At 42.2% G+C, this 12237-nt stretch overlaps 1 protein-coding gene across 1 annotated transcript in view; it reads right to left on the bottom strand.

Annotated features, from left to right (window-relative positions):
• lig1 (ligase I, DNA, ATP-dependent) overlaps window positions 1–12237 on the bottom strand; it is a 66481-nt gene that overhangs the window by 32079 nt on the left and 22165 nt on the right. Inside the window, exons 9-18 of the mRNA XM_053330372.1 lie at window positions 11140–11196; window positions 9558–9616; window positions 8864–8977; window positions 8543–8709; window positions 8079–8155; window positions 7714–7805; window positions 6597–6696; window positions 6262–6347; window positions 5175–5290; window positions 1116–1211 (exon numbers count right to left, since the gene is read on the bottom strand). Of these exons, the coding sequence (XP_053186347.1) occupies window positions 1116–1211; window positions 5175–5290; window positions 6262–6347; window positions 6597–6696; window positions 7714–7805; window positions 8079–8155; window positions 8543–8709; window positions 8864–8977; window positions 9558–9616; window positions 11140–11196 (964 nt within the window). The remainder of the gene's footprint in view (window positions 1–1115; window positions 1212–5174; window positions 5291–6261; window positions 6348–6596; window positions 6697–7713; window positions 7806–8078; window positions 8156–8542; window positions 8710–8863; window positions 8978–9557; window positions 9617–11139; window positions 11197–12237) is intronic.

Genomic DNA, 12237 nt, shown 5'->3' with positions numbered 1-12237 from the left:
CACATTAAATCTCAGCTCTGAAATGTTCAAAGGGTTAGAGAGCCTGAATTTCACTATGAAGGGGCTTGAACTGAAAACGTGGGCATGCAGTGTGGAAAAAAATGGAACTTAGTCACTTAGTAAAAACACATTTTCAACCACCAATTAAAATAATAGGATTAAAATGACTTTATCAGACAGTAAAATTCACCTCTGTCCTTTAACGAACTCTTTAATACATCAGAAATACATTCTTAGCGAGGTTGCTCATCGCTAAATGTTCTCGTCTACTCTGATAATTTATCAGACTCACAATCTCAACCCTGTCAGTACAGACGAGACGGGAGCTCTCTTTTAATATTATTGATGTTTCAATAACGGTTGTGTGCTTCAACATCAACAACAGAGATAGAGAAAGAAAAAGAGGTGTAGCTTGATTTGGTGCTCCATTGCAGTTTCTTACTAAAAGCAGAAAAACATGCTCAGCGGGCGTCGAGGTAGCGAGCGTGCTCAGTTAACCCCCAGGCCAACTGCCAGAGCTTCAGGTACTGGTGATCTCTCTCTCCCTCTCCCTCTCCCTCTCCCCCTCTCTTTCTCTTCCCACACAAGCACATCCTCGCTAATTTGGCAAGTCTACCCACTTCTGCGCTTTTAGCTTAGATGACAAGTGTTTTGTTTTTTTTAACATCTATTAGTGTGAAAACAGCATGTGCACGACTAGAAAATTACCCAGCTACAAGTAAGAAGAAAGCTCTCTGAATTCAGAAAGATAAAAAAATTCAATGACGGTGGTATGTTAGCTATTGATGACTGAAGGCGGAAAAAAGGAGGACAGGGAAGGTTAAGGACAAGAAAAAGAGCAAATAAACTTTGAAGAAGGGGGTTTCAAACTGAGACAGAGAGGAGAAGCAGGGCTCATGGAAACCACACGTAGGAGAGAGATAGTTTAAAGAAATGATGAAAGATGGAGTGAGTGAAATAAGTGTGTGCGGTTGTTATCCACACAGCTGTAAAAAGCCCTCATTTGACAATCACGGCTCAGACAGACATTCCTCCCTCTCTCTCTCTCTCTCCCTCTCTCTCTCTCTCTCTCCCAGGGGCTGAGCTGCTCCGCTCTGTGTGTTCAAGTGTTTTACCTTGGGAATGCGAGAGATGATATCGGGGTATTTGCTGGTGTTGTCTTCCTGGTTGCGGCTGAATATTCTAACCTCGCCGTTCTCCAGAATGTGAATCTGTAAAGGGAAGAGAAAAAAAACACAATATAATGAAGTGAGTGAGTGAGTATTTCTGTTTTAGTAAGTCAAAACTTATTTAAAACCTGTTAAGAGTGCAACAGGAAGCTAGGATTTAATGATGTAGCTTGACAGACGATGGTATAACACACACACACACACACACACACACACACACACACACACACACACACACACACACACACACACACACACACACACACACACACACATTTATGCCCTTACAATGGAAACTGATTCAAATTAGGCAATTCAAAGTCAATCATTTTAGTTTTCAGGATCTCAAAGTCACGTTATGTTCAGATCACTTAACACAATAGATTTGAGATGGTTACTGTGTCACTTTAGGCAATCACAGATCCAAATGCGTGCTGTCTGTCATGACTTTTATGATGATGTACATACACTCACCAGCAGCATTAGTAACATCTGTGCAATCCAATGTAAGCTTTTCAGTTTTTTGTTGACATTATCAGAAAGGTGTTAATTCTCTTTCATGTTTAATTTTGAGGTAATGGTGGGTGGTAAATGGACTGCAGTTATGTAGTGCCTTTCTAGTCCTTCCAACAACTCAACGTCACATTCACCTATTCACACACACACACACACACACACGCACACACATTCATGCACTGATGGCACAGGCTGCCACGTAAGATGCCAACCTGTTCGTCAGGAGTTTCTAATCATTCACACACAAACACACACACACAAACACACACACACACACACACACACACACAGCAGTCTTCGGGAGCAATTTGGGATTCAGTATCTTGCTCAAGGACACTTTGACATGCAGAAGCAGACAGGCAGGGGATCAAACCACCAATCTTCTGATTAGTGGACGAACCGCTTTACTTCCTGAAGCACAGACATTATATTTAACGGTGTTGCTAAAATTTTGTCCACTTCATTAACATACATAAGGGAGGAAAATAATAGGAACATCTGTCAATATAATGCACTCCAGTAGACCATCACCCAATAAGACCTTAATAATAAGCATGAAGTAAATCACACCTTACTGAAAATGTATTAGCTTCATAAATGTAGAATGCTATATTGAATTGGCTGGTTCTCATAAAGTGGCCAGTGAACAACTTCTACATGTGTTCTTGTGTAATAATGGTTATATATGAATGAAAAGTGAACCTGGAATCATTCATGGTCACTGAGTGGTGAAGTTGGACTTTGACTTTTTCTTTTTCCTTTCACGTCAGTAGAAAGTGTTTTTTTTTTTGTGTGTGTGTGGACATAACAGAGGAAACACTTTCCTTCCACTTTTCCACGTTCACAGCCGTGCATTGTAGAGCACTTTGCACCCTTTCAATGCGTCACCATCACAGAACACAGTCTTTGGCTTTCTGTGGCAACTTTCTGAGGTTTCTTAGTCGTGAGTTGTCTTCCACAATGACATGCGGCACAGGATAAAAACCAGCAATTGCACCTGTCAGTCTGTTGGGTCAGGCCATTATTGTGCTGCTGGTCTCTTTCTTCCTTTGAATGAATGTTATCATTGAGTTTTGCATCTTTTGTGTGTGTATGTGTGTGTGTGTGTGTGTGTGTGTGTGTGTGTGTGTGTGTGTGTGTGTGTATGTGTGCGTGTGTGGATGGGTGCAGTCTGTCCTCTTTCCAGGGCAAGAAGAGCTTGTGTGACCCAGGTTCTACCAGCACCTGGAGGTTGTGCAATGTACTCCTGCAATTCATGTACTTTTGCAAAAACATCATTCTGAATGTGTTATATCTGTCCACTCTGTATAACACGACATCTAGTCCATCCCTCTTCCCCTTCTAGTGATTTGAGCTACTCATTTTAACTGAGAGTCTGAAGATAGAGGATATCTTATGCTAACACAGGTTGTAAAGCTTTATAGGCTCATTTTTTTTATTTGTGATTTTAGCCTTCATCAGGGTCACCATAAAACACATTACAAACTGTATTTCAATAGCAATATATACAAAAAAGCCAATGGGGTATCTACCTAAATGGGTTGGGTATATGGTCATGTGACTTCAGGCCAATCATTATCCCAGATAGGTAGGTAAGGAGAGTATCCAATAGACGACTGGTGGCTAAAATCTAAACCGTGCCTATTTGATATACCATATTTAGCTTCCACATAGATACATACATATAAATACCCACATACACATATATGTATAAAAGTGCTGAACGTGGGAAGAGTACATTTTAGGCCATACATGTAAAATTAACTTGTGTGAACTCAGCATTACAGAACTCACTGGCAAAGAAGCTGAAGCTGTGGTTCATTAATAATCAAGCAGGTGAACGTTATGATACTAGTTTTGGTCTCTGGGGCCGTCTTGTAATCCGTCTTGTCCTGTTTGTCTTCATCGGTCCTCTGCTATTCTTTTCCTTACAGGTTTTTATATTCTTTTTTTTTTTTTAAATCATTTGTCCTTGCTTAATTAGGCCAACTACAATTAGACTGGTATTAAAAATCATGTCTGCACTATCTGAATTCCTTTATGCACTTTTTTTTATTATGTTTCTACTTTTTATAAAATCTGTTTCATGCTATTTTTAAGAGGTCATTTTAACATGTGGACAGGACAACAGATGACACTGGCTCAATTGCAGTTTTTTTTTTTTTTATTCCTTCTATTGATCAATGAGCCTTGTCTCTGACAAATACACAGACAATCACTTAGTTGACTGATTTGATGGGGCACACACCTCCCTGCACACATACAGTTATTTTGATTCATCAAATGCCACACACACACACACACACACACACACACACACACACACACACACACACACACAGAGAGATACACACTTTGGCTATTCATGAAACCTGAACACAAAGAGACACACACACACAAACACACACACAGAGAGGCAGAGAGGGAGTGTTTCACTGAGTGGTGTATCACGAGTCCCTCTGCTGGCTGTTTGAGGTAGTGTCCACTGCAGTGAGACCCAAGGGAGAGAAGGAGAGAGAGAGAAAGAGAGGGAGGGAGGAAGAGGGAGAGAAAGTGGAAGAAAAGGAGGACGTCATAGGGCTCACTCGCTCTGTCTCCATCCTCCCGCTTACTCTCTCTCTTTCTCTCTTCTGTTTCTCTCTCCGCTCATCTCTCTTCTTCTCAATTCAACTCAGTTCAAAGGCACTTTATTGGCATGACTGTCCAAAATTAACAATACAGCTGGAGGGGTTTACATTACAATCTCTCTCTTTGCTGTGTCTCTTTATGTCTGTCTCTCTCTCTCTCTCTAAATTTTCACAGCTCGGCTGCTGTCTCGTGTTGCGTCTACATGCTTGTCTCCCTCTCCCTCTCACGCATCTTGCCTTCACTGTCTCTAGCCTCTTTTCTCACCTCTCTCCATCTCCCACCCCCACCCCCACCCTCCTCCTTCGCCTCCTCCCTCTCTGGTCCATAATGACAGAAGTAGCTTGCTCTGCCTACAGGCCCAGGGCAAAAGCAGCACTACTGTTTATCTTAAAAGAATAGGCACATGGGCACGCAGACGACGTGCAGAAACACCATGCATGTGTGAACAGGGAGAGAGAGGGAGAGGGAGAGGGAGAGAGAGAGAGACAGAGCGAGGGAGAGAGAGAGAGAGACAGACAGAGAGAGAGAGAGATAAAGAGAGAGAGAGAGAGAGACAGAGACAGAGACAGAGAGACAGAGAGACAGAGACAGAGACAGAGACAGAGACAGAGACAGAGAGAGAGAGCGAGAGAGAGAGAGCGAGAGAGAGAGAGAGAGGAGGAGGGAAAAATAACTCACAGAACAGCAATACCTCACACTCAACGAACACAGCCGAAAGGTATATGCATGCAAAATTCAGCAGGCATATGTTCAGTGCCAAACTCAAAAAAAAAAAACAAACAGTTGCACTCTGTCACTTTGCCACCTACATCCACACACACACACACACACACACATATATAAATATATATAAATACACACCTGTGCACGCTCTCCATCATATTTGTACTCGCAGGTGAACGCCGCCTCGTCAAACCTCTTCATCACCTCTCCGACCCCCTTGGTGGGGTGAGCCAGCATAGGTCTCAGTGGTACGCCTGGGAGAGACGACAGGTGGAGGAAGTGAACAGCTTAAAAACAGCAGGACATTAAAGCTACCTATACAGATTTTTTTTAATCTATTATACATTTTTCATGATTCATAAATAGTTCAGGAACTAATTGTGAGTTAGCCCATGGAGAAGTTTTTTTTTTTTCATTTGCAACTTTTCCATTAGCCACCGTGAGGGGCTGGCATTAACAGGCCTCAAGGTTAGACGGAGCGGCAGATCTCCGATCCATTTCCCCCCCCCCGAAATGCGAAAAACTGTGAAATTAGCTTTGCTGACACATTCCCACATGACACAACAGCATCACACCCACAACTGTTTCAACGACACAAGCGGCAGTTGAAATTAGTTTGTTTGTATTCTAATTTGGCCCTAATATGAAAGTTCTCTGAGTCACATCCCCTCAGGCTGCGCTGCTAAGTTAAGCTTCAAAAAGCAGCAGAGGGATTGATATAATGTAAATGTACCAAACAAAATTCTCTTTAATTGCGGCTTATGGAGCACCGAGCCAGATATGACAGGACAGAAATGTTTTGTCCAAACTGGCTCCAAATATTCACCCCGCTTCTTCCTCTCTCTCTATCTCGCGTTTTCGAAGGGACCAGCTCTCCGAATAACAATTCACCTGCCAAAATAGCTGCTAGATTCATCTCAAACTGACCAACAACAGCCAATTTAGTATCCCAATTTAGCAGCGTTCTGATGGTGGCTGGTTTTAATTTCCTTCCCTGGCGTCAAGGCCTCCTCGTCACAAATAGTCTGACAACAGTGTAATTGGGAGCTAATCCTTAGTTTAGTGGTATCTTTTTTATCTTCCTGTAATAAATGACTCAACTAAAATAACTGACTCTCCTCCGCTGAGTGGATCGATACACACACACACACACACACACACACACACACACACACATTAGTCGCTGTTTTTTGAATTGTCTGTGTCGATGTGATTGGCAGCTTACCTGGAGTGAGCTTGCAGTGATTGGGCAGCTGGTCTATGCCCTCTTTTAGCAGAACGGGGATAAGGACATCGTAATTGGGCATCTCGCTGGCCGGGGGGGGGAGGGGAGCACGAGGAATGAGAGGCAGATACGAGGCACGGTGTTTGGGAAGAAAAAACACACAAAAAAACAACAGAAAAAAAAAAAAGAAAAATCAATATCATCCAAAATGAAAGAGGCCAGAATGAGTGAGGGAGAATGAGGGACAGGGCTTAAGGGAAGGGATGAAGCATTGTAGTGGCGCCGGGGAGAGACTGCAAAGTGAAACGAGGAGGGTTTGCTTAGGCTTCAGTTACCAGTAAGTCTGTTTGAGAATGAGACTCTTTTGTTCGATCCAAGCCCGCCTGCTCTCAGCGCTCATCCCCTTCCCTGCATCGATCACAGCGGGAGGGAAACCTATAAGGAAAGAGGAGGGGACGGGTAAAAGATGCATTTAAAAAAAACACATCGGCAAGTGTCTGAACATACATACGAGCTTCCAACAGCACACCTGCTTGTGTATATAGCTGCTTCTCAGTGTTTTCCACTCAACCTAAAACTCTCCTTTAAGTGCCAATGTGGTCAGGTGGTTAAAAAATGGAGTGACTAATGAATTATTTTGCTTCCCAGTTAAACACATATTCAAAAAGAGAAAAAAAAAAAAAAAAGACTGAATACCAAATCATTCGCGTTGTATTATTAATTGAAACGATCCACCTTTGCCCAACAAAGAATTTGCTCTTGGTTGACCCGCCTGATTAAATAATGGTTAAATAAATCAATTAAAAATGTTACGGAAAAACATTTCCAGACTGGATCAATGCAAATTTCCACACCGAGCACTCTGGTCTAATTGACTCTTATTAAGGCATACCTCCAGTTGTGAATAAGAGATGAATACTAATAAAGTGAGGAGTTCATTAATTTAATTTGGTTGTCTGTGGTTTTGGTGATAGCGGCTCGGACCAAACGCTGAAAGCAGGTGGTGAGACGAAGGCTTGTCCGAGCTTCACCCGTATTCCTATTGATGTTTATATCCGTTAACTTTCTGTGTTTGTTGATTTCTTTTCAACTTTAACACGCTCTGAAGGGGAACAATTGCAAACGTAATATCGGCTTGGTTATAAAGTTGTGTTTCGAATTTCATCTGTGACAGTTCTAATGACTGTAAAGAATATTTTAACACCGCTTTAATTAGTCTTCTATAAATAAAAGGCATTATTTCTTCTGCAGTTACACCTTACCTTCCCTCTCTGTAAGTGTTACCTCCCAGTTGGGTTTTTATATCAGTATCACAAGGGGATAATTCAGTCATACCACACTGTACAGTCAAGTACAGGAGCACTTTATGAATTAGGAAAAAAAAGGCACATGCTCCTTTTATAGAAGCCCACACTGGGACGGGCTCTTGACAACTTTAACATTTATTAATACCTTGTCCAGGTGGTGTGAGGCACACGGCTTGGCTTAATGCTGAAAGGACACTCTGCTCAGCCAGGCCTATCCTCAGCTTCCCAGCCAGGGACCTGTCAGTCAAAATCACAAGACCGAGAGTAGTCAGGGTGGACGTCCATTTGCACCTGCTGCCCATGACAACAGCGAGATGCCCGGGCATACACACACAGAGGTAAGAAGGTACTGTAGTGTTTGTGTGTCTATGTGATGCAGCTGTGTGTGTGTGTGTGTGTCTCTGTGGTCACACACACACACACACACACACACACACACACACACACACACACACACACACACACACACACGCTTGTCTGTGAATGTGTTTGAAAGGAGTGTTATTTTACCTGACTATATAGCGGGCCTCGGAAAAGCGGCATGCCACAAAGAGGCCTTTGATGATGTCGATTTTCTTATTCATGGCCTGAGGCAGGCGGGAGGAAATTGAGATTCACAGAAGAAGAGCGAGGAGAGACAGAATGCAAAAAGACTGAGGTCACCAGCGAGTACAAACTCCATTTTCAGGCTAGAGTTAAAAAAAAAGAAAAAAAGACCCAGCAGCAACAAGGAGGGGAAGGAACTAATTGCTTGAGAAATTCCAGCCAGGTGACAACTTATTCAAAGGCTGAGAAACCATCCTCTTCCCTCTGAAGTAGACAATAAACCAATAATTCTTGTCCAATAAACAAATACATTAGCATTTCCTCTTTTTTTCCCCTCCCTGACCCCAAATACCAAGAGGCAAATAGAGAGAAAACAATATTTTCCTGAGTCTGATTTCCCTTAATGAAAATGTTATTCCGTGGCTCACCGAGTTCCCACTCATGCTGGCAATTTCCTTCAATTTCCTGAACACACCCCCCGCTGTCAGACTGGCCGGTTGGAACATCATCCGCTGGTTGCTACGGGAACTCTCAGCCACTAGGCCCAAATCTCCTTTCTCTTGCGCCTCTGCCTTGATTTTGTCCAATTGTCGCCCTGGAAACAAGAGCGAGACGGTAAATAGCAGCCACGTTCGCCAGCTGATGAGCAGAGAAGGGCGGCATTAGCAGTTAGGCTGGGAATGCACAAGCAAGTGTTTGGGTGCAACAAAGTGATTGTGTGTGTGTGTGTGTGTGTGTGTGTGTATTACCAGTTGCTTGAGCAACAGCTTTCATCAGCACTGTCTCTCCAACACCGAGCTCCATCCCCATGTAAGCAGGACCCAGCTGGTTCAAACACAGGTACACGCAGCACAGCAGGTCGTCTGAGAAGGGAACACACACACACACACACAAAAATACACATTTTATTACACAGTACACACAAGCATGACGCCGCAACAGAAAAACACAGACACACAAGCAGGTCTACGCAGTGAAGCACGTGCACAAAACATGAAAATAGACAGCACACGGGACTCAACACAGACACACAAACTCAAGGACACACGTACAGACACAATCTCAGGCACAGTCACACACACAAAAAATGGGAACACAGATACACGTTCCCAGACTGCACCAAACACACAAAAAAAACACACTCAAACACACTGAAATTGTCACATACACTCAGACAAAACCAGACGTTCTCACACACTCTCACACTCACACACACACACACACACACACACACACACACACACACACACACACACACACACACAGAGCATACCACTAGAATCCCACAGGTATATGCTCATACACACATCAATGAACTGACTCATCCTCCCACTTTTATGTACAACCTGGCTTCATCATCATCTCCTTGATAGAGTGGCTGGCAGCCAGCTGCCTGTGTAGCTACATCAGCATGCATTATGGGTGAGATAAAATACCATTTACCTGGTGAGAGCAGCAGCACGGAGCGGAAAAGATTCGACAGCGTCTCGATGTTTCTCAGTCTAGGAAGAGACAACAAGATTGCGGTGAGACAACGGAGAAGAACTTAAACAAATTTTAAAGCCTTCCTGTAAATAACGGGAGGTGGGAAATGAGATTTGTCTGCAGGTTTTAATCAGAAATGGAAGCAGGGGAGGAACATGAGGAGCTCATTCATGAGACAGTGGGTGGGAAAAATACAAGACATTAGTATACAGTGTACATGTATAGATATTTGTTTTTCAGTATCTTCAAAAAATACTAAAACAGTTTGTTAAGGTGTTTTTAATTTGTTTGTAAGAGACTTTTTCTTTTAAAATGTATCATCTGGGTTTCCTACAGTCGCTGCCTGAAAACACGAGTTCTCCACAACAAAGAATCATGAGCGCTTTCCCTTGGTGAAATAACCGACATAGCCGCTGGCCCCGCGGACAGTAGAAGTTCATGCCGGGCAAGTTGATTGTCCAGTAACTGGTCGGTGACAGCCAATCAGAGTCATGGCGAGCAAATAAATTGGGGTCACTGGCTAGGCAGCTGATAAATTGATAAATGAATCACAGCATAGGGTCAGGTTTACTTCGCTGTGTGGTGCACCGCCGCTGATAAATGATAAACTCCAAGGCTGAAAATTGTACATAATAATTATGATTAACTCAAAGCACAAACACTTTCTCCACTTCGAGCAGCTGACTGAAGCTAGTGAGGAGAGAAAAGGATGTTGGCGTCTCCGTCCTCTGCTTTCCGTCAGTGCCTCAGGGAGGCCACAGCAGACAGGACCAAACTAGCTTTGCTTGAGTCGATTACGACCTCTCGCTGCTGTAAACGCAACATAATCCAGTAGTAAGAGAGAAGATACAAACTATTTATCAAATAACTGCTGAACAAGTATAAGCTTGCATACGACACCTTGGACTTCCAGCAGTCAAATCCGCTCTCCACTGCTGCTATATTGTGTGGCGTGTTATGCTAATGCATTAGCTGTGTTATGCTAATAGCAAAACTGTAATAAACAAGCTCAAAACGATTCAATTCAATGTATGTTATGACTGAGTCTAAGTGGCTAAGTATCTCAACATTACATATCCATAACTAAAAGGGAAACAAATCTAAAAGTGAACTTCACTGTTGTATCTATTATGAATACAATGAATAAATCACCAAAATTATGGGGAGGAAAAAAAGAGTTATTTTTATTTTTTGGCTGCTGGGACAGTGACAATAAAGCAGGGTCCAGTAAAACTCTGATCTACTGGCCAAGTGGGCCAGCAGGGAAAAAATGTTACATTGGACACTGACCTATTTGTAACATTTCCTTATATTCCCTGTCCTGCCCAGTAAATTAATCCAATTTCCTCACTGTTCCCTGGCTGGAGCACACTTCTCTTACTATACTCCAGAAACTCCAAGCAGGAAGCTTCAATGGCGATTCTATAAAATATGTAAAGTATATCCTTTGAACAGAGCAGCGATCACTTTCTCCCAAATGGTGTTTACCTCATCCCAGAAAGAAATAAAAAAAACCTTATCTCACATATGGAGCTCTTACCTGCCAGAGTCCTCTTCAATCTTCTCAAAGGTGCGAGCCACCGCCAAGTACGGCACTCTGGTGAGTGATGAGCAGGTAGTTAGCAAACTGAGCATCCACACAGACAGATTCTTTTACATTCACAGCATGAAGCTGACTCAGCTGTTCAGAGCAACTAGCTATTAGTGCAACAGGAGAAAAAGCTTTGATTCTGGGATATCAAAATGCATTGAAGGTAACAAAGGAGGAGGACAAAGGTCAGAGCTGCCATGGTGTTCAAACTGTGTCCTTGTAATGAAGTTTGACACGCTAGGAAAAAAAAAAAAATCTATTGTTAGGGAATAAACTTTGGAGGACTGCATCTTTCTCCCAACTAAAACTTTCCAAATTTAACTGTCTGTAAAGCTTTGTTCAAGACCAACTATTTATAAAATGGGTTTTTTATTTTATTTTAAATATTCTGAACACTATAGTCTTAGAAATAAATCGAGTAACTATGAACATTTGTTATTTTTTTTTATCTCTTTAGAAGCAGCAGATGGGTTTTGTTTGTAATGAGAGACAATCTGAGAGCTGGAATATTCATTTGATCACAGAAAAGTATTAAAAAAAGTTAATTTGGTGACTTTTCTGTGACTGCTACAGCTGTCCAGAAGCAGATAAATCCTCTAGTTTGATACTCAACGTAACACCGGAGTATCTGCAGCAGCATGACTTACACAATGATGGCCTTAATGGAAAGTTCTGTGATTTCTTTCCATAACTTTCCATTAATAAGTCAGATCGCTTCCCTGATCTGACAAACTGATTTCTGAGTCTTTCTTCTGAATGTTTTAAAATCAGTAAAGACAATTTAGGCTGCTTTCCATTAAGGTTTGGCTCACAGGTAAGATTTTTTTTTTCTAATCCAACAACTGTCATAAGTGTTAAAACCCTTGAAATCTTAAATCCTGTTAACTGTATCCAAGTGGAGATGAGTTGAGCACCCCTTTTGCCTTTATTTGATAGTTAGAAGTGGAGCCAAAGACAACTGCCAAAGGAAAAGTATACAGTTCATGTCCAGAGTCTAATTAACTGGCACCATTCATGATATTAAAGGACCAGTGTGTAAGATTTAGT

The sequence above is a fragment of the Scomber japonicus genome, chromosome 12, assembly GCF_027409825.1.
Source record: "Scomber japonicus isolate fScoJap1 chromosome 12, fScoJap1.pri, whole genome shotgun sequence".
Taxonomy (NCBI): domain Eukaryota; kingdom Metazoa; phylum Chordata; class Actinopteri; order Scombriformes; family Scombridae; genus Scomber; species Scomber japonicus.
Note: the sequence above shows the minus strand (reverse complement) of the source record. Positions and strands in the feature narration are given on the sequence as shown.